This window comes from Malus domestica, chromosome 14 (genome assembly GCF_042453785.1).
Source record: "Malus domestica chromosome 14, GDT2T_hap1".
In the NCBI taxonomy this organism is placed as follows: Eukaryota; Viridiplantae; Streptophyta; class Magnoliopsida; order Rosales; family Rosaceae; genus Malus; species Malus domestica.
In genome coordinates this window covers 31,264,225-31,282,914 of record NC_091674.1, presented here as the reverse complement: position 1 = coordinate 31,282,914, position 18,690 = coordinate 31,264,225, and the positions used below count along the sequence as shown (strand labels likewise).

The 18,690-nt window shown below is 36.2% G+C and overlaps 1 protein-coding gene across 1 annotated transcript; it reads right to left on the bottom strand.

Moving 5' to 3' along the window:
- Positions 1 to 8,377: 8,377 nt before the first annotated feature.
- Positions 8,378 to 15,050, bottom strand: LOC103455683 (probable cyclic nucleotide-gated ion channel 20, chloroplastic). Its single transcript, XM_029092368.2, has 13 exons — positions 14,516 to 15,050; positions 13,610 to 14,138; positions 12,873 to 13,064; positions 12,575 to 12,673; positions 12,289 to 12,426; positions 11,475 to 11,723; positions 10,811 to 11,074; positions 10,304 to 10,449; positions 9,908 to 9,985; positions 9,603 to 9,732; positions 9,184 to 9,430; positions 8,950 to 9,112; positions 8,378 to 8,796 (listed from the first exon to the last, which is right to left on the bottom strand). The coding sequence occupies exons 2-13, from the start codon at positions 14,120 to 14,122 to the stop codon at positions 8,643 to 8,645; spliced, it is 2,373 nt and encodes a 790-aa protein (XP_028948201.1). The 5' UTR covers positions 14,123 to 14,138; positions 14,516 to 15,050; the 3' UTR covers positions 8,378 to 8,642.
- Positions 15,051 to 18,690: the final 3,640 nt, after the last annotated feature.

Sequence of the window (18,690 nt, the reverse complement as noted above, 5' to 3'; positions counted from 1 at the left end):
TCACTTACAAGTGAAGAAGAATATCACTAAACCGTAGCACATGCTAAGTGTCAATGTTTGTTTACCAATTAAGATTTAAGAAACCAACCAAACTTCCTTCGTTGTAAGCATTTTTCCAATCTTCATTACACAAGGTTTTTGCTAATTTCCTAATACGTGGAGGTCGTTGTACAAAACGTTGCATGTGCTAAAAGTTAAACCATATTAATTAGGTATTAGTCAAAGATCAAAGGCGCGGCGATTGATGTTACATATTCGTCTAAAACTTGTACTTCGTACGTTGTTGAGAGAATCTTACTGAGATAGGGAATTCAGTTTGTTATACAAAGGCTAAGGATTGATCAAAAGAGTAAGAGTTTTCGAACCACATAATGCTAATTAAATTCAGAGCCTGTTGTTAATAGGTACTAGGAGTTGGGCACTTTAGTGGGTTTACCGACCAACTTGACCAACCCACTCGAAATTGGTTTAGTTGTGTTGGGTTGTAAATTTTAAAAATATATTTCTAATTAAGAACTTGATCACCCGTCCAATAGGTGGGTTGGATTGGGTTAAAGTAATATTAACCTAATTGAAATCCGACCCACCAAATATCAATAATTTTTAAACATGCCTGTATATTACTTGCATATACATAAAATCTAACATTTACTAATAAACAAACTTGTTTATTTATACTTTAGTTCAATAGTGAAATTCAAATATTAAGTAACAAATAGTGTTTCTACAACACCAAATTCACATGCTTTAAGCATGATAGAACATGCATTTTGAATTATTTGTCACTCACACTCACTCCAGGAATAAGAAAAAAAAACTAAATAATCTCAACCCGTGTGGAACCTGCCCAACCCAACTCGTCTTAAAATCATGAGTGAGTTGGTTTGCCCATTTTCTTGAGTGAAAATAATGTCAATCTGAACCTATTAATTTGACCAACAGGTTGAAGTTCAACCTGACCAACCCATCCAAAGCCCTTGAATTATTTAACAACCTGACCAACCCATTTTCTTGAGTAAATTGGATGTTGACTAGTATCGTGATGATAGTCAGCACCCGATTCACTCACAACCTATGTTCCCTAATAAACTAAAGCCACATGTAGTTTTAACTAGAGTAATGCTATGTATATTAAATTTGTAGATTAACTTTACAACTAAATGATGGATAACCAAAATCTATTCTCTCTTTCTTCCTTTCCTGTTCTCTCTCTTCAAGCCCATAAACCATTTTCCCTCCCGACCCCCCTTCATCTTCTTCTCTCTCTTTCTAAACGCTAAACTCTGAAAGTGGAGCTCAATAATCCTCACCATCTCCATCTTCATCAGGATACCGAGAGCAAGATTTGCAGGATTATCAAAGTCATTGCCGGAAGCGGAGGTGTCTAGTTCTGGCCATCGAAGCAAGCCGCCACCGGCCCACCGACTACTACGCCAACGACCTCATTATTTTGTTGCGAGGTTGGATGACGGGATGAGGGTGGTCAACGTTGTAGAAAGGGAGAAATTTTTCCAGGTTCCAGGCTCATAAGCTGACATGAAATTCTACCGATTATAATTTGATACCTATACACATTTAAACATAACCCCGCTATTTAAAAAAAAAACACATATTAGGGTGTGGGCCTCACTAGTCTCTCTTTCCTCTCTCCCTTCTTCGAAAACTGAAAGGTCTTTTTGTTTGTTGACAAAAAAATGAAAGCCTTATATGAGAATTTTTTCTAGGCAATCTCCGACCAAAATGTCCCCACCACCTACATCCGAATGTCCGCCACTGCCACAGCCAAGATCACCCACTTGATGTTAATGCCCTCTACTCAACAACCACATCATTGTGAACCCATTCGAAACTCCAATATCGCCCAACTGAAACATGAATTTGAAAGAGATTGGATAATTTTGAAATTAAATATTTTGAGTTATGATTTTGAATACTTTAAATGCAAAAATCCTTGACGTTTTGGTCTGAGATTGCTTGGTTGCCGGTGTGCATATAGACAGCGAAGGGAGAGCAAGAGAGAAGGCTGGTGTTGTGTTCACCAAAAGGCCTTTCAGTTTCCCGAAGAAGGAAAGAGAGGAAGGAGAGACTAGTGGGGCTCTTACCCCAATATGTTTAATTTGTTTATTTTTCAAACGGTGAGTAGTGTTTAAATGTGTACAAACGTCAAATTATAATTGGTGGATTTTCAGGTCAGCTTATGAGCTCGGAATCTGAAAAAATTTATCGTAGGGAGGGAGTGGGGGTCAGGTTGTAGGAGATTAGAAGAATTGGGTGGGTTGGAGTTGAGGTCGACAAAGAATGGTATATATGTTGGTGTTTAGTTAGAGAGTTAAGAGTGACATATAGCATTTTTTTAGGGAGTTTTAACAAAATATTCTCAGTACTGTTCATTTTTAACGAAAAACCACATTTTTACCTTTAACTGACACTATTCACTATACCTTTAAACATGACTTTTCATTAAAAGAGAAGTTTTTTTGGACTTTTCGTTAGTTTTCCTTTTTTTTTATTGAGTCACATAATTAGCATCCAAGTTTTGTCTTTGAATATATATCATGCTTTAAAGTGTCATCATGGCACTGCCATGTAAGATAGAGAGCTAGGAACCCTTGACCTCAAGTAATTAATCTTAAAATTAAGCCTCGTTGTTTTAATTATAAGGTCTCAATGAATTTACTTCACTAATTAAAGAGGGATTAATTTGCACTGCACTTGTTTCATTTAGTGGTTCAATTACACACATGGAAACTTAATTTGGTTGGCGAATTTAATTAACTTGATTGTTCCATGAAAAATAAAGGATCCATAAATTACAGTGTATGTTGAATATGTTTGTTCTAACTCTTTGTTAACCATATCGAAATATATATTTTTTTAGGGTTAATAAAAAAAAAAAATATATATATATATATATATATATATATTTGCAAGGTAATAGCTTGTGCCAAATATATTAATTAGAGTTGGAAAATTTGTTTGATGAGTACTGTATTAAAAGAAATTGAATATTAATTTTCATAATTACAGCCTTATTAATACTCGATCGATACATGCATTTATCTTTCGTCAGACAATTATCTTATGGTTTTGAGCTGATTTCACAAAGTCGGATGAGAAATGGATTTCAATTGAAAAAATTTGAATGTTTTATTCAAGGGCATTCCCAAATCAAAATACGAAATTTTTCCACCAATGGGCTTCTAACTGGTGGTGAAATTAATGTTTAATCATGGTCCAGAACCATGTGGTTAAAGGGGGACCGAAATACCAAAGTTTTCCCGCCGACGGACATCTAACCACCGGAGGAAATTTTTTATGAAAGGGCTGCGTGATATGAGGGGAGTGTGGCAAGATTCAGAGGAAGGAATCAAGTCAACGGTTTTGGATTATTTCTAGATATTTTTGGTTCTTAGGTTGTGGTGAATAATGTAGTGGTTGAGGTTGTGGGTGCGGTGGATACTCGAGTTACTCAAGAGATGAATGAATCTCTGATGTATCATTATTCAGGCAAGGAGATTTAAAGCTGTTGCATTTCATATGCATCCTTCAAAATTACCGTCGTCGCCTCTTTTTTACCAACGTTTTTGGGACGTTGTTGGACATAATGTGATAGTACGTTCCTCCTTCTCAACTACTGGAAGATTAGTGAGATCAATGTGTTGTACTCATATGTTGCTTTAATTTCGAAATTCGATGCTCATCCGGATATGACGCAACTCCGACCGATGTTTGTATAAAATTGATGCAAAGGGTCGGGTTGGCGAATCACCTGAAGCTTATTTTTCCTTCCATTATATCACCCCACCAAAGTGATTTTATGCCGGGTAGGTTGATATCTCATGACACATTGGTGGCAGCTGAGATTGGGTATTTCCTGCACAATAAGCGGATAGTAATGGACGGGATTTTGGCTCTCAAGTTGGATCTCAGTTGGCCTATGATAGGGTGGAATGGGTGTTCTTAGAGGATATAATGATAAAGTTAGGGTTTAACGAGGCATGAGGTTATGGCTATATATCCAATTAATGGTTTCATTTCTCAAATTTTCATCATGCATGTTCTTTTAACAAGCCACTTGGAATGACAAGGACCGAGCAAATAAAGCGAGTTAGTTAATCAATTTTTTGATGAAAATTTTGTTAGGTTTTTTAGCTAAAATGATCTCTAAGATTGGTGTAGCTCCTCATTTTGGTCCCTGATTGATAGAAATGGTCATTGAGTTTGTTCACATTAAATTATTTTGGTCATTTCGTGAAAAATCTGTCAATATCCTTATTAAGTGGAGGGATTGATTTGACAAAAATACCCTTAAAAAGTTGGTAACATAGTCGTTCACATGACAACTTAACGACGATATTAAAATTTTTCACGAATGGGCCAAAATGAATTATGGTGGACAAACTCTATTTATTTTCATTTTCAGTAAATAAGAAATTATGTCAATGTTAGATTCTGTTTTCGCTAAAAAAGCCAATTTTTAGGTTTATATATGAATTAGTACAAGTAATAAAAGATCTTAATAGTCTGTTGCGGCAAGTCATTGCTATTATATTATGGAAGGTTTCGTGGTAGGGAAGGTTAATTAGTGTGTTGCAGCTGCATCTGTTTTTTCAAGAGCCATTTAAAGAGATTATTAAATACTTCTGCTATAAAATTCAAATGTATACTGACAACAACAATAATCAAACAATTCTCCCTTCAATATATGAAAATGAAGAACAATATCGCAACATGCACGATTGAGATTACAAGTTCCGGTATGTTTTTGCTCACGACTCTCTAAAATGATGGTGAGGCTCACAACACAATTGATTATCATTGGATGAGTTTGATTTAATCTATTTACTGTATAAATTTCGAAATTTAAACTAATCTAATTGTTATTACTAAGATGGTGAGAAAAAATACACACAAGTTCAGGTGTAATGTGGTTAGAGAATGAGTCTCGTCCAAAGAAACCGTCTCACCTAAGGTTTAAGAATTAATATTGTAATCTAATTCTGATTGTGTTCTTAATTTGTAGAAATCTTTACTTGTACGTCAAGTATATACGATTATAGAATAATGTTTTTGCCTATGAATACAATTATCAAGTTTATAATTTTTCTATAATGGAGATTTTCAGCATTAAACATTGGTTAATATTCTTTTAGAAAACTGGTTTCATTTCATATTTTATATACACACACACACACACACACATACATACATAGATATATATGGGATAGTTATATAGTTAGCTAGAAAATGCATATTAAGGCATGCAGGGACGTTGATAGCGAGCGTGTGGTTTTTAATATAGTGGGGAGAGAGAGAGAGAGAGATAGAGAGAGAGAGAGAGAAACCTAGAAGCTAAAGGCCACAAAATGGAGAAGCCCAAGCAGAACAACTGTAGGAGGTTCCCAAATTTCAATAAAAAAAATTTCGAAATCGAACTTTCCCAAATAAATTTTGGAATCAATGTTATCTCAAAAATTTCGGAACAAGATTCAAACTTTCTACATTTTTTTAATTTTCAAACAATGGGTGGAGAGGAGCCGTCTGGTAAAGCTTTGTGGCGTGCAAAGGTCCCGGGGAAAGTTAAAATTTGTGTTTGGCGTGGGTGTATGAATGCTTTGCCTTCGAAGGTGAATTTGAAGATTCGTCGGGTGCTTCCGGAGGACATTTGTGGGTTTTTCCATAAAGAGGCTGAAACAGTTGAGCATGCTTTGTTACAGTGCCCACGTTCAGCTGCTATTTGGTTCTGTAGTCCTTTGGGTATTCGTACGTTTCAGAGGGTTGATGAAGGTTTCAGTGGATGGTTGATTAACATGGCAAAACAAGTTACTTTGGAAAGTTTTGAATTGCTTCTTGTGTTAGTGTGGAGTGTCTGGAAGGTTCACAATGATGTGTTATGGACTGGAGTTGATTTTTCTCCACTGGATGTCCAACTCAAAGCTCAAACATGGTTATCAGAATTCAAGAAATGGAATGTAGCTCCAATGCCTGCAGAATCAGTTCGTGATCTTAAATGGAAACATCCAGATTTTGGGTGGATAAAGTGTAATTTTGATGCGGCTTGGGAGGAGAATGGTGAATGCGGAGGATTTGGGGTTGTAGTTCGAAATGCAACATGGGGTTTCATGGCCGCTATGGCGGGTAGGGAGTATGGAATTGGCTTGGCTATGCATGCTGAAGCTGTTGCGGCACGGACAGTAGCACTGTTTTTGCAGCAATGGAGGACGGCCCAGGTCCAGTTAGAAGGTGATGCTTTATTAGTGGTTACTGCTATTCAGAATGCAGGTTCGGCATTAAATGGTCATCTGGGGAACCTGTTTGCTGACACAAGACGAATTCTGCAACAATTTGAGCATTGGAAGGTATCCTTTGGACCTAGAGAGTCGAATAAAGTGGCACATTGTCTTGCAAGGTGGAGTCTTACGCTGGATCATCCACTTTCCTGATTCGAAGAACCTCCTGATATTATTAATGATTTGTTAATTGAGGATAATCTTCATATTTAATTGGTGTGGGACACTCTTTTTTCCTTCGATCAGGTTGAAACCCGGACAAGATTTTTATTGAGACCCATTGTTAGCACCCTATCCTCTTTATGTACGTAATTCTCCTTTCAATGATTATCGTACTTTCTCAAAAAAAAAAAAAGTTATTTTTTGTCTACTTTTATATCTCAAACACCATCCATCATATTACATATTATACATAGATCTTTTTTTTTGGGAAACCTTGACGGTACGAGGGTAATTTTATTGATAACAAAAAAATAAGTTACACCTAGTCAGGGGGGACATAAATCTTACCCCTCAAAAAACAGAGACAACAAAAAGAAATACACTAAAAAGAAGGGGGGACATAAATCTTACCCTTCTAGAAACAAAAAACGAGAATGATACAAAGAAAAAAGGGAGGGGGGGACATGAAACCTAACCCCTCTAGAACCAAACATGAAAGTCTAAACCTGCAAAACAAGCCAAACAACACCATAAAGTTAGGAGAAAAAAAAAAGTGAGATAAACCTGGATGCCGACATGCACATTAATTTGAGAAACGGTAACCAGACAAGCCAACATAGTCAAAAGATAGAGCAACATGAACTACCATCGAAGGAGAATCATGCCATGTTAAAGATGGACAAGACAAGCCCATGTTAGCAAAATTGTCCGCAACAAGATTTCCTTCGCGATATATGTGAGATGCGTAGAAAGTCATTTTCCGAATGCGATCCAAACAAATAGACCATTGCGTATGAAGAGGCCAAGGAGGATCAAAATCAGATGATTGAAGAGCAGAAATAACACTAGAACTATCACTTTCCAACCAAAGACAATGCCAACCCAGCTAATAAGCAAACTTAATACCAATAATAATTGCTGATAACTCTGCAAAAAAAGAGTTGCGATGACCAATCTGTTGACAGAAACCTCCAAGAAAACGACCATGGCAATTCCTGAAAACTCCTCCACATGCAGCATAATCGGGATTTCCTTTAGACAAACCATTTGTATTAAGCTTAACCTAAGGAAACCAAGGGGGAGACCAAAGGACAGAAAGAATAGTAGGTGCCTTGCGAGGGATAAGTTGGATCCCCAAAGAAGAAATGACCCGAGTGTCAAAACCCTGAGAATAACCAGGAATAAACTTCTCACCATGAACAGTCGCCGAATTGATGGACATGCAAAGACGATGAAAATAGATTGGACGACCCTCAAAAATAAATTTATTTCGAACCTTCCAAATAGCTGAAATAGTAGAAAGACCCGCAAAAATCCATAGATTGTGCAACTGTTTGGAAAATGGCTTACGGACATATACATCCCAAAAAGCAACCAAAGAATCTAGAAGAGGCAAAGATGTACCAAATTAACATGTTAACCACCTCCAAAGTTGCCTAGATATTCGACATCCAAAGAAAAGATGATTAATAGATTCTTCAGAATTACGACATAAACAAATGGATACCAAAAAAATACCACGTCGTTGTAGCGCATCTTCTGTAGGAAGTTTATCATGAAAAAGCCTCCAAGCCAAAATAGATTGTCGTGGTGGAATAAAATGTTTCCAGATAACCTTAGCCCAATCACAATCACTATGTCTCCTTCGAATAAGGTGTTAACCAGAAGAAAAAGAAAACTTCCCAGTAGGTGAGGGCTCCCAAATCAATTTGTCATCCTCAACATTTAAAGGCAAAGGCAGACTTAAAATCTGTTGCACAATTGAAGGGAATAAATTTGTAAAATAATCTGGCAAAGACCAACTTTGTGCTTCAATAACATCTGAAACCCGAGGAAGAACCTTAGGTGAAAAGACCGAAAATAAAGTAGGGCTAATAATGGGCTCATCCAACCATTTATCAAACCAAAAGGAAACTGACCCCCCATTACTAATAATCCAACGATTATTATTATTCAAAATAGGCAAAGCACGCTTCAAATCATGCCACACAGAAGATCGTAAATAGATGTTTTGATTTCTGTAAGGCGAAAGAGGAAAACGCTGACGAGCAAAAGAACCCCACAGAGAATAGGATTGTAAAGCATCCCATCCAAAACTAAGCGAAGCCGTCAAATTCAAAGAAGCTAAATCACAAAGACCAAGCCCACCTTCTTTTTTAGGTACAATAACTAATACATATGCTAATTAGCTTATAACAATGCATTATTGGATTGGGATTGAGATTGGGGTTGAGAATGAGATTGAGACTGAGACAAGTCGGCTCGCTGTAGGCGTTTTTTCCTGTATCTCCATGCTACTTGAATGCATCTTGCTGCAAGGCCTCTCCAGTAAGGTGACTCATACCTGCCATAAAAACCAAACTTCAAAATCAATGTTCTGTCGTAAACCATTCCCACATGCATCCTAAACGATTTCTTGCAGACCATGTATGCATGTGTCACCAGTCTTCAATCGTGTGTGCATACATGAGATATGAATAGCTTTAATAAAATAAACCTTATGGCTCCTTGAACACGTGGTTTGCGCAAGAATCTGGAGAAAACACTGGTGACTTCTTCAATGTCAGCTGCTCGGAGTGAAAATGCTTCAACGTTTGTTGAGCATCTTACCATCCTGTTGCTAAGCAACCGCTGTCCGGGAATCCTGATCTTTTTACCATCTGCAACAGAAACCACACTGATAAATTGATGTTGTTTTTTTAAATTTTTGAAGAATGCTCAAGACTTGTACCTTTGTTTACTGAAGAATGCTCAAGACACCATGCGAGAAGTTCCTCACCACAAACGTCTCCTTCAGATAAAGAAATTCTATTCCCATCTTCTCCAATGCTCTCCATTTTTCCCCTCACTATAAAAACCATCTTCTCGATGAGACCACCACGGGACAAAACTATACTTCTGTTGATGTATGTCTTTTGCCTTAATCTTCCACAAATGGAATCTAAGATGGGTTCATCCATCAGGGCAAAAATTCGTACCTGCAGAATTTTCGGAATTTAGAACATGCATTATGAGTTAAAATGCGCCAAGCTGATAAATTTGAACCTTAATCAAATAATAATTCTAAGGAAAAATGAAGACCATCATTTAGGCAGTAAGCAGAAATCCGATCATTATAAATTTATTATTCCGTGATACTAAGATGCTCACTTTCTTAATGAACGTGAAGAGATGGCGTCTTATATCCGTCTGAAGGTCTTCAGGCAGGACTTCCAAAAGCATTTCTTCATTTACTCCTCTGGTTGCTGCCCAATTGTACCGCTCAGCTTCTCGTACTCGCCTTCAGAGCACAATACATGAGGCTTTATTAATAAAATTTTAACATCATAGACTTATCGATTTAAGAAGGGATTCTTCTTTTCATAAAGCATTAATTTATTTCTTTTACAATGGATAGTAAAACCTCATGCATAAGGAAATTCAAATGTCAAAATGACGTTATGAATACATCATACCTTCTAAGTTCCTCTGGTAAGCGCCTATGGCTCATCCACTGCTCAACATCACGACGTCTCAGGGACATTTCTAACTGTCTGTACAGAGAAAGAGAGTTTCCTTTTCTTAAAACATAGCATAAGCAACATGGAAAACTAACTGGCGTTTTCTATTGCTCTATTTCTTTGAGATTTAATCAAAAGAATGAATCACATCATGGTTGCAGGTGACAAGCGAATGCTCATGGTATTTATAATTCAATTAGTAGACATAACTTCTAACTTTGAATTTCAGACAAACAGGAGAGAGTTACTAACATTTATACAGCTGGACATGTACTCAGTAAAATATGCTACGATCGTGACTCTAAATGTAGGAATATTTAAGAAGAATAAATCCTAGAATAAAAGTTGTACCTCCGGCCAAGAGCCTGCAGAAAGTTCTGCATATTTCCAATAAGAAGAGCGAAAAGCAAGAGACCTAGGCCAATGATGGCCATTGTAAAAAGGACTTCCCAAACAAAATAGCTTGGAACTTGATTTCCAGCCAGGGTGCTGATTTGCTGCATAATGTAAATCACATGGTTAATTTCAATCAGCTTTGTAATGAGACCATACCAAAACAACCCTTACGCCAGGAGATAATGGAACGTAAATTTATTATTCAGTTAAGCACTGATGTCATCAACTTTGAGCTTTCATTTCAGAATAATAAGATTCAGAACCAACTCAGTTTAGCTTTGAACTAGGTGGGACAATGCAGATAAGAGTCAAGTTTGTACCCCCTACAGTATAAGTTTTTGGGGTAGAATGGTAGTCAATCGCAAGACTGTGATGGACTATTAACTTAACTGAGTATAAAGTAAGAATTAAACAGTTATTTGAAATGATTCGGCCAAAAGAAGGGACAAATGAAAGCGATACCTGGAATCCCCAAAATAATCCATACACATATCTAGTGACTATACTATTTTCTGTTGTAAGATTGACAGCTTGGACGTAAATTCCGTAATCAAAGCCATCTGCAGTTAAACAAGCAGTAACATTCACATTGTTTCTCCAGCTATCACGTGATGGATCATCTGCTTTAGAATCTTCAGTTTGACTTCCATGCCCACAATCTAGGAAGTCCATACACTCAGCAATTGCAGAGTTATGGCAGGCCTCTCGAAAACATTGATTAACCCTCTGGGACAAGAAAGAGGGGAAGTAAGTGGGTGAATGAAAACCAACCTTCAGTCCGATATCCAATAGAATTCACTGCCTCTACATTATTTAAAACTCATGATGTTATTTATTACAATAGTGAAAAAAAAGAACTATCAAATCAAATCATAATATTGCAAGTTTAAGCAAACAGATAAAGACGCAATTTTTCACATTTTCGCAGGCCTGAAAAGTTTCGATTGACTTAAGATAGTATGCAGGAAGAACTTATCAGATATTTCACTGTTTGACAAAGAGGTGAGAAGAGATTGTATATGAATCTTGAGTAGTTCTGGACATACAAAATGAAGACACACGAGGAACATAAAAATGTCTATCTCGGGAAACTTCAAGAGTTAAGAATAAAATCTTTTCCACCCACCTGTAGCCCAAAGAGGTACCAGCACGATCCAACAACGTGGCCAGACAACACAAAAGTGAGAAGATTTATTATAAAATTTGCCCATGCTGACTCAAATATGAAGCCACTTGGAGTCTGACCAGCAAGAAACGGTAGAAACCTAAACAACCTGGGAATATACTGAAGAAGAACTGCAGCACGTAAAAGATTTTTTGCATGGTTTGCTCCTGTTAATCCCAAGGTGTTTCGTAGAACTAACAGTATTATGATCTGCAAACAATTGAAAGAACAACTTAGCACATGGGAAGAAAATATGTGCTTACATCAGACTGAACAAGTTACAATGTCATGTTAGCGTACAAATAGATATATTGACTGATTCACGTAATTTAGGGGATTGAGAGGGCAGCAGGCACGGGTGATCACCCTCCCTCGGCAAAGCCACTGAAAAACAGTTTTCTTCCATGGCAAAAAGCAATATACCATCAAGCACTTGTTAGCATGTCAGAATCGCAAATTGCATCTGCCTTAAATCCTTCTTTCAATCTTTTTTTTTTTTTTTTTTTTTTTTTTTTCTCCATTTAGCCATTGGATTTTCCTTACCAAACACTAATTTTTATTCAGTGTCTAATCTAAGAGATAATTTATGAAAGAATTGTTTTTTATTGATATTCAACAATACTATAAAATTGTATCATTCCATGAATTAAAAACATGAGAAACTTGCTTGAAGTATAAAATGGATGAAACAAAAAAATTTCCAATACAGCGAAGGAAACCAAGAATACAGAATATGGCGCGCATGTGTGTGTGCGTGAGAGAAAGACATGTTTACCTGAGGCAGCGGTAATACAATAAAAAGGTCTAGTAGAAAATATCCTTGAAGGTAATTCAAAGCGATTTTCTTCGGATGGTCAACTAACTCGCCAGCACCAACCACCCTAGACTCAGGAGCCACATAAGCCAATCTAAACTGCAGAGAGAGGGAGAAAGAGGGAGAGAGAGCGAGAGAGAGGGATTCATTTGTCTGTCAAGGCTTGAAACTAATCAACTTATCTCATCCATAATTTATTTAACTTCTAAAATGAGATATGGATGGATGAGAGGGAAGGAAATCTTACCTGAAGGAGTATGTGCAGTAGGAATATGAAATCAGTGATGCTTCTAAATACCACAAGTGTTGTCGTCAAGGGCCAATCAATAACTATACAGCTATTCTCCTGCATTCAAAGATTGGGAAATCAGGTTCAAAAGGAAGCAATGTCACAACGAAATGATCCAAAAAAGTTCTCTTCTTCTCCATAGAAAGCCTTACAAATAAACAACTACAATGTGTAAATTGGAAAACCAAACTAGTCCTCGGTCAACTGATAATTCCAATCTAATTCATGAAATGACAAGGAAGAACCCAAGAAATACCTTTTCAACGGACAGCAGGAAGAAAAACAACGGATCTACAAAAATTGATATTAAGCAAGAAATGACGAAAAACTTGTTCCACTGTTGCACAAATTTAGCATGAGGGTTCATAACTCCAGGAATATATGGACGCAGAAAAGAGAAAAATCTCCTTGCCCAGCCTTTGGCATCCCCATACAGAGCATTATGGAACTGCACACAGTTGAGAATAAAGGAACTACGCATAAGTTTCTTGGAGTGCTTATATCTTGTCATTCCAAAAAATAAAAGAAATAGGGAAGCGACGATGAGAATATATTAATAAAGTACAAATCGTTGCTAAATCTCAAGCAATAGTCATATCAGTGAAACAAAAAAGGCAACACAAGAAAGAAACAGGATATGCAATGCAGCTTGAGAGGAATTGTTGCTTTGTAATTGCTTTTGCATACAGAGAATGTAAGTACAGATATTATTTCCATTCTCTCCAGAGTCTCCATGGCTATTAATTGCATTGTTAAAATAACAGATCAAATGATAAGCAAACATGAATGAATGTAGTTGCTTCTTCTTTGTAACTGAGAAGAAGAGACAGGCAAGCTCCTAATCATTTGACAGGATTAGACGCAAAACTCGACGTATTAACTAAGTGGCAATCATGCAGAGCATATAAAAAAAGACAGCACCTAAATTTCTACAAATATTGTACACAAATTAAAAGAAAAAAAAAAAACCTCTGATTAGAGAGTGAAAAACACCTTGGGATCAAATATATCTGAGGCCCTTCGATGTTTCGCTTGAGCAGCCTTGAGATTGAATGTTGGGCAAGTTGTGCAGTAAGGATCATTGCACAGCCCCAGTTGGCCAGATCTCAGCAAGTGTTCATTTTTACCCACATAGTTTTCACCCGCCCATTCAGTCTCAGTTGTTGCATTGGTAGAAGGAAACTTTTCTCCTGCAGGTTCCACCGCTTCTTGCCCTGCTGTTGGAGCTTGAACTGGCCGGAAAATGCTATCAGGCCTGCGGTTAGCATATAATGGACCGCTCATAGGTACGAAAAGAGTTTTGCTTTGACTCCTTAATGGACCAGTATGACCTACAAGTCTTGGTTTCCCTTCATATGACGAGTCCATAGAGCTCATAGGGATGGAAACTGATGCACTTCGGGTTCGGGACATAAATTTGTCGAGTTTTAGCTGCACATTATCGTCTGAGTCTTGCGGGTGAGTGTCTGATAGCATGGGTACCTCATCTTTATCATAACCAGCCATTTCTCACAAATTGAACCTAAAAACGAAGAAGCCAAAATAAAATTATACTACATAGGTATTCATACCAGTTCAATTAAATTACTTTCGAGTAGAATTACAATACAATTAGTACAATGTTTGAAGTACATTAGTGATCATGCTAGTTAGCTCCATTTAAGTTCAAAAAGTTGTTATTTTTCTTTGTTTTCTGCAGGGAACAAAGCTTAAATGTATCAAAGAACACCATAAGACAAATTCTGTTGCAAATTACTACTTCCAAATTTTTAATTTCTAGTTTCAAGGCATCAATTTGCAGTTTTAATTAGAAAAAACAAAAGAATATAAAGAGGAAAGGGCATACATTATAATCCATCGGAGTTCAATAAATCCTTAAATAAAAGGTGTGAAATTTACCTGAATAATTCGAAAGAGAAGCAGAGCTCAACAGGGGTTGCACCAGAGACCCAAGAATATTAACTCTTGTGATCATCAATTAGCCAACAAATTAAATAAAGATACATTCTCATCACAAGGAAAGAGAGAGAGAGCGAGAGAGAGAGAGAGAGAGAGAGAGAGAGGGGCCGGCGAAGACTAAAAGAGCTGACTAAGAACTTGGGGACTAAACAAAAGAGGGAAGCTTGGAAATTCCAAGGGAAACGTAGGAAAGGGGTGTTTGACTGTTTGTGATTGGATTTGGGGAGATTGAAGTTTCCTGGAGCAAGGAGGGGGGACCGGACACAATAATCTAACGACTACCGAACAAGACAATCCAATGTCTGTCCGTCCTCCTTGTTTACTTTTATTCTTGTGGACTTTGGTAGGCGGGTGTTGGTTTGACAGGTAACACCCTCTCCGGTTAACTCGTCTCTTGACAAAAACTTTACACACACAAAAGAAAAAGAAAAAGGAAAGAAAAACAAAGAAGCTTGTTCGCTTGCTGCATCATTATTTGTTTTTTGCTGCATATTCATTTGTTTAATATTAAATTTACTGTTGATATCTACGACCACAGGACATCGTCTTGGGATAAAATTTAGAAACTTTTATACTTTAATACATGATGATGTAAATACCCGAGGAGGGTAGGAGCTGAACTGACCTCCATCCCCTAGGCACTTGGAATTCCAAGGTTGATGTAATAAGCCTGTGGTCCTACAGATAATATTCCAAATTAATTATTCGCAAATCGCAAGCATCACACCCTTTGGGAGTGACCCAGCCATGCTGGTACCATTACCAAACATATTTACCACTAATTAATTGGAAGTTATGATATTTCTTTTTCAGAAATTTACTTGAAATTTCATACCTTATAGTAATACTCATTCTATGTTCAACTTGATAGTTCTTGGATATAAAGAGGTAATTTCATACATTTCAAAATTCATCCAACAACAAAAAATTAGTATAGCTTTTAAATAGTCAAAACAAGTGGGCACTTAGATGAAATTTGAAATGCCCGATCACTAGATCCGGTAGCCTTAATGAAAGAGATCCATGGAGGATCTCTTTCCGTAATTTTATTGTTTTTACCAAGTTTGTTAGTTAAGAATAAATTGTAGCAAGAACTTTTTTGAGTGTTCACTTGTAATTTACTTGGACTTACATGAGAAATTCTGTCTGCACTGGATACTTATTTGGGCCTATACCCGCTTAGATTTGGGCCAAACTTCTGTCTAGCTATATTTTTTGCTACTCTGCTCATTTCATAAAGTATTCTACCGGGTTTAACGACAGCTATATTCGTTGTCCAATTAATGAAACATAAGTACCTCTAACTACAAGATTACTACAAGGGAAATTCTCCTTTACGCATTGTTTTTCACAAGTAAGCAGTTGAGATTTAACCAAATGAGCTTTGGTTTTGTATTGCATTTGCCACTGCATGAGTTTAGATCCCGTCGGATCCCTAATGTTATCTAATCTAACAAATATATTATTTGACAAAAAAAATAAAAAAATAAAACTTTCTTTCTACGGTGCAAGTGGAATTTGACAAGATCAAAATTTGCGGAATGTTTATATATAATTATGTATTGCCAACGTGAGTTCCCTTCCGTGGTCACATTAATATTAATTAGTGTGTTTGAGAAAACCAATTCCATTACTCGTAGAGAGAGGAGTACGTTGGAATATTTCAATTGGCTTTAGCTACTTATACCTTTTTTAATACTTGCATTCCCATTTGGAGAAATAAACTCATTCTTTCACTTGCAAATAACGTATATTCACCGTAAAAATTTTGTAACCAAACCGTCCAATATCTTAATTTTTACTTGAAGATTATCCCTACAAAAAATCATTTATATTCGAAATCGTTTAGTTGTTTAGATGTACCAAATAAGTTCATAGTGTAGGTACCAAACAGAATATTCGTGATAAACCGTCTAATTATTTGATACATTTGGACAACTAAAAATTTCTAATTCGAATGTTTTTTTTGTAGAAATAATCTTCAAATGAAGGTTAAGATATTGGACAATTATGATTATAAAATTTCTACAACAAAAATACACATTATTTGCAAGTTGAAAAAAATGCAAGTATTATTCTTTTAATATTGTGTACGTCGTTTGACCAGATTTTCCCTCCTCCTAACAACTCTTGTTCTTTTTGGTACTAGTTTAACTCCTTTCCTCTACATCTTCCTCATTTTATAAATAAGTATATTTTATATACCTAACAGATAGACCTTTATTAAATAAAGGCAGTCCACTTATGCAAAGGAATCTTCATTTTTTTGCAAAAAATGAGGATTAGGTGTATGGCCCACTCAACATCGAATTTCAACGATCCGAATTGTTTATTTTGTAAGTCTCGATTTATAGATCTTCCTTGCAAAAATTCAATTCAATCCAAAATCATTTGCCTATTTATTATCAAGATAAAATTTCATTGTTTCTTATATAATAAAGTATACGTTAATTTTTTTTATCCCAATTAGATGTTTTAAATATATCCGATTTGGCTAATATTTTGCAAAGATGATCTATGAGATGCAACTTAAAAAATAAACGGTTTAGATCGTTAAAGTTTGATATGGTATGGACCCCATAACTAATTCCTATTTTTATATAAAAATAGAGATCCATTAGGTATCGTTTGGTATGCAGACAGGATGGGACGAAACAGAAAGGGAGCAAAGATGCCCTCGGATGGAAACAAGGAGGAAGAAGAAGGAGATGGAACGAAAATTCACCCAAGATGGAAACACATATGCGGAACGAAAATTCACCCAAAATTCGTCCCGTGGAACAGCGCGTTCCACCCGTTTTAGGCGCACCAAACGTGGGACAGAACGCCTCGTCCCACTCCGTTCCGTCCCGTCCTACGTACCAAACGGTACCTTAAAGGCTTCCTTATTAAAGGTACCCTTAACTGGATATTCTTCGCTTCTTCTTTTTCAAGCAAAATTATATATTGTATATTGGAACACCAAATCATCCAAATCATGGGACTCAGTCAAATTATTTATGTGCTTGAAAATTCTAACATAAGTAGCTTCTAATTTCAACTGTTAAATGCATGGTTGATCCGCCTTTTTTTATTTTTGTTTTGTAGTTTTTATTTCCGGCTATCTTAGTTAATATCGATTTAATTAGTTACTGTTTGGGTTAATTACATAAACATCTTTTAAATTTTACCGTGTTTTTACAAAACTCCTTTACGTTTCAAACATTACGCTAACTCCTTAAGGTTGGCGTGAGTTGACTCCTCATTATAGTAGGATTTGATACCTTTCTTTTCTCCTTGTAATCAGGATAGGGGTTATTAGTTTTATTCTTTCCTTGTATCATATATTTACGAAGCATTCCAAATCCCTAAATTAGCACATACAAACCAAGGTTGTTGCTGGGAATGAGTTGGGGAAAGGGTAGATGGGGATTGTCTGTGGGTCCGCAGTGAAAAAACTAAGGGAAGTTAGATGTTTGGATTCAAGGGAGGAGAAGATGTGAGATTCTGTCAAATTTTTTAGTTTGTTTTAATGTTTTATTAATTTTTAATTTGATTTCCTTTTCTTTTTATTTATAAAGGTTTTTGTTTTCATTTTGTTTGTAAGTAATTATAAGGGTAGATTTGTCCTATTAAGATGATTTTTTTACCAAAAGGGATTATGTGAAACTAAATTAAAACTTGAAGGAGTATTAGTGTAGTATTTCAAACGTGAGAAAGTTTTATAAAAACACAATAAACCTGCGGAGTGTTACTATAATTAACTCATTGAAAACACCTATACGTGCATGCATGTTTTAGTGTACAAAGCTTAATTTTCATCAAAATTTCTAACGAACAAAAGAAATGCCAAAAAATGCAATATTAGGATAATCGACCATATGAAAAAACGCGATATGGTCAGTGGCTTATTGCAAAAAGAAATGGTACAAATTAATATTAAATTTGAATCCAAGACCAGTTCAATTAAGTTGTAATTACAACCAAGTCTTTAGCTGCTTCTAAAATGATCCAAGTCTTTACCTGCTTCTAAAAATTAATACAAGTCTTTACCTGCTTCAATTAATTATCTACAGGGAAAATCCAAGACCAGTTCATCATCAGTCTCTCTTGCTAATCTATAAATAGACAAGTGT

Coding starts and splice junctions, on each gene's coding strand:
- LOC103455683 (XM_029092368.2), bottom strand. CDS start 14,122: ATGGCTGGTTATGATAAAGATGAGGTACCCATGCTATCAGACACTCAC. Junction 12,674..12,872: donor TCCTGCTGTCCGTTGAAAAG/GTATTTCTTGGG, acceptor CTTTGAATGCAG/GAGAATAGCTGTATAGTTAT. Junction 9,986..10,303: donor CTGCAGGCTCTTGGCCGGAG/GTACAACTTTTA, acceptor TTCTCTGTACAG/ACAGTTAGAAATGTCCCTGA.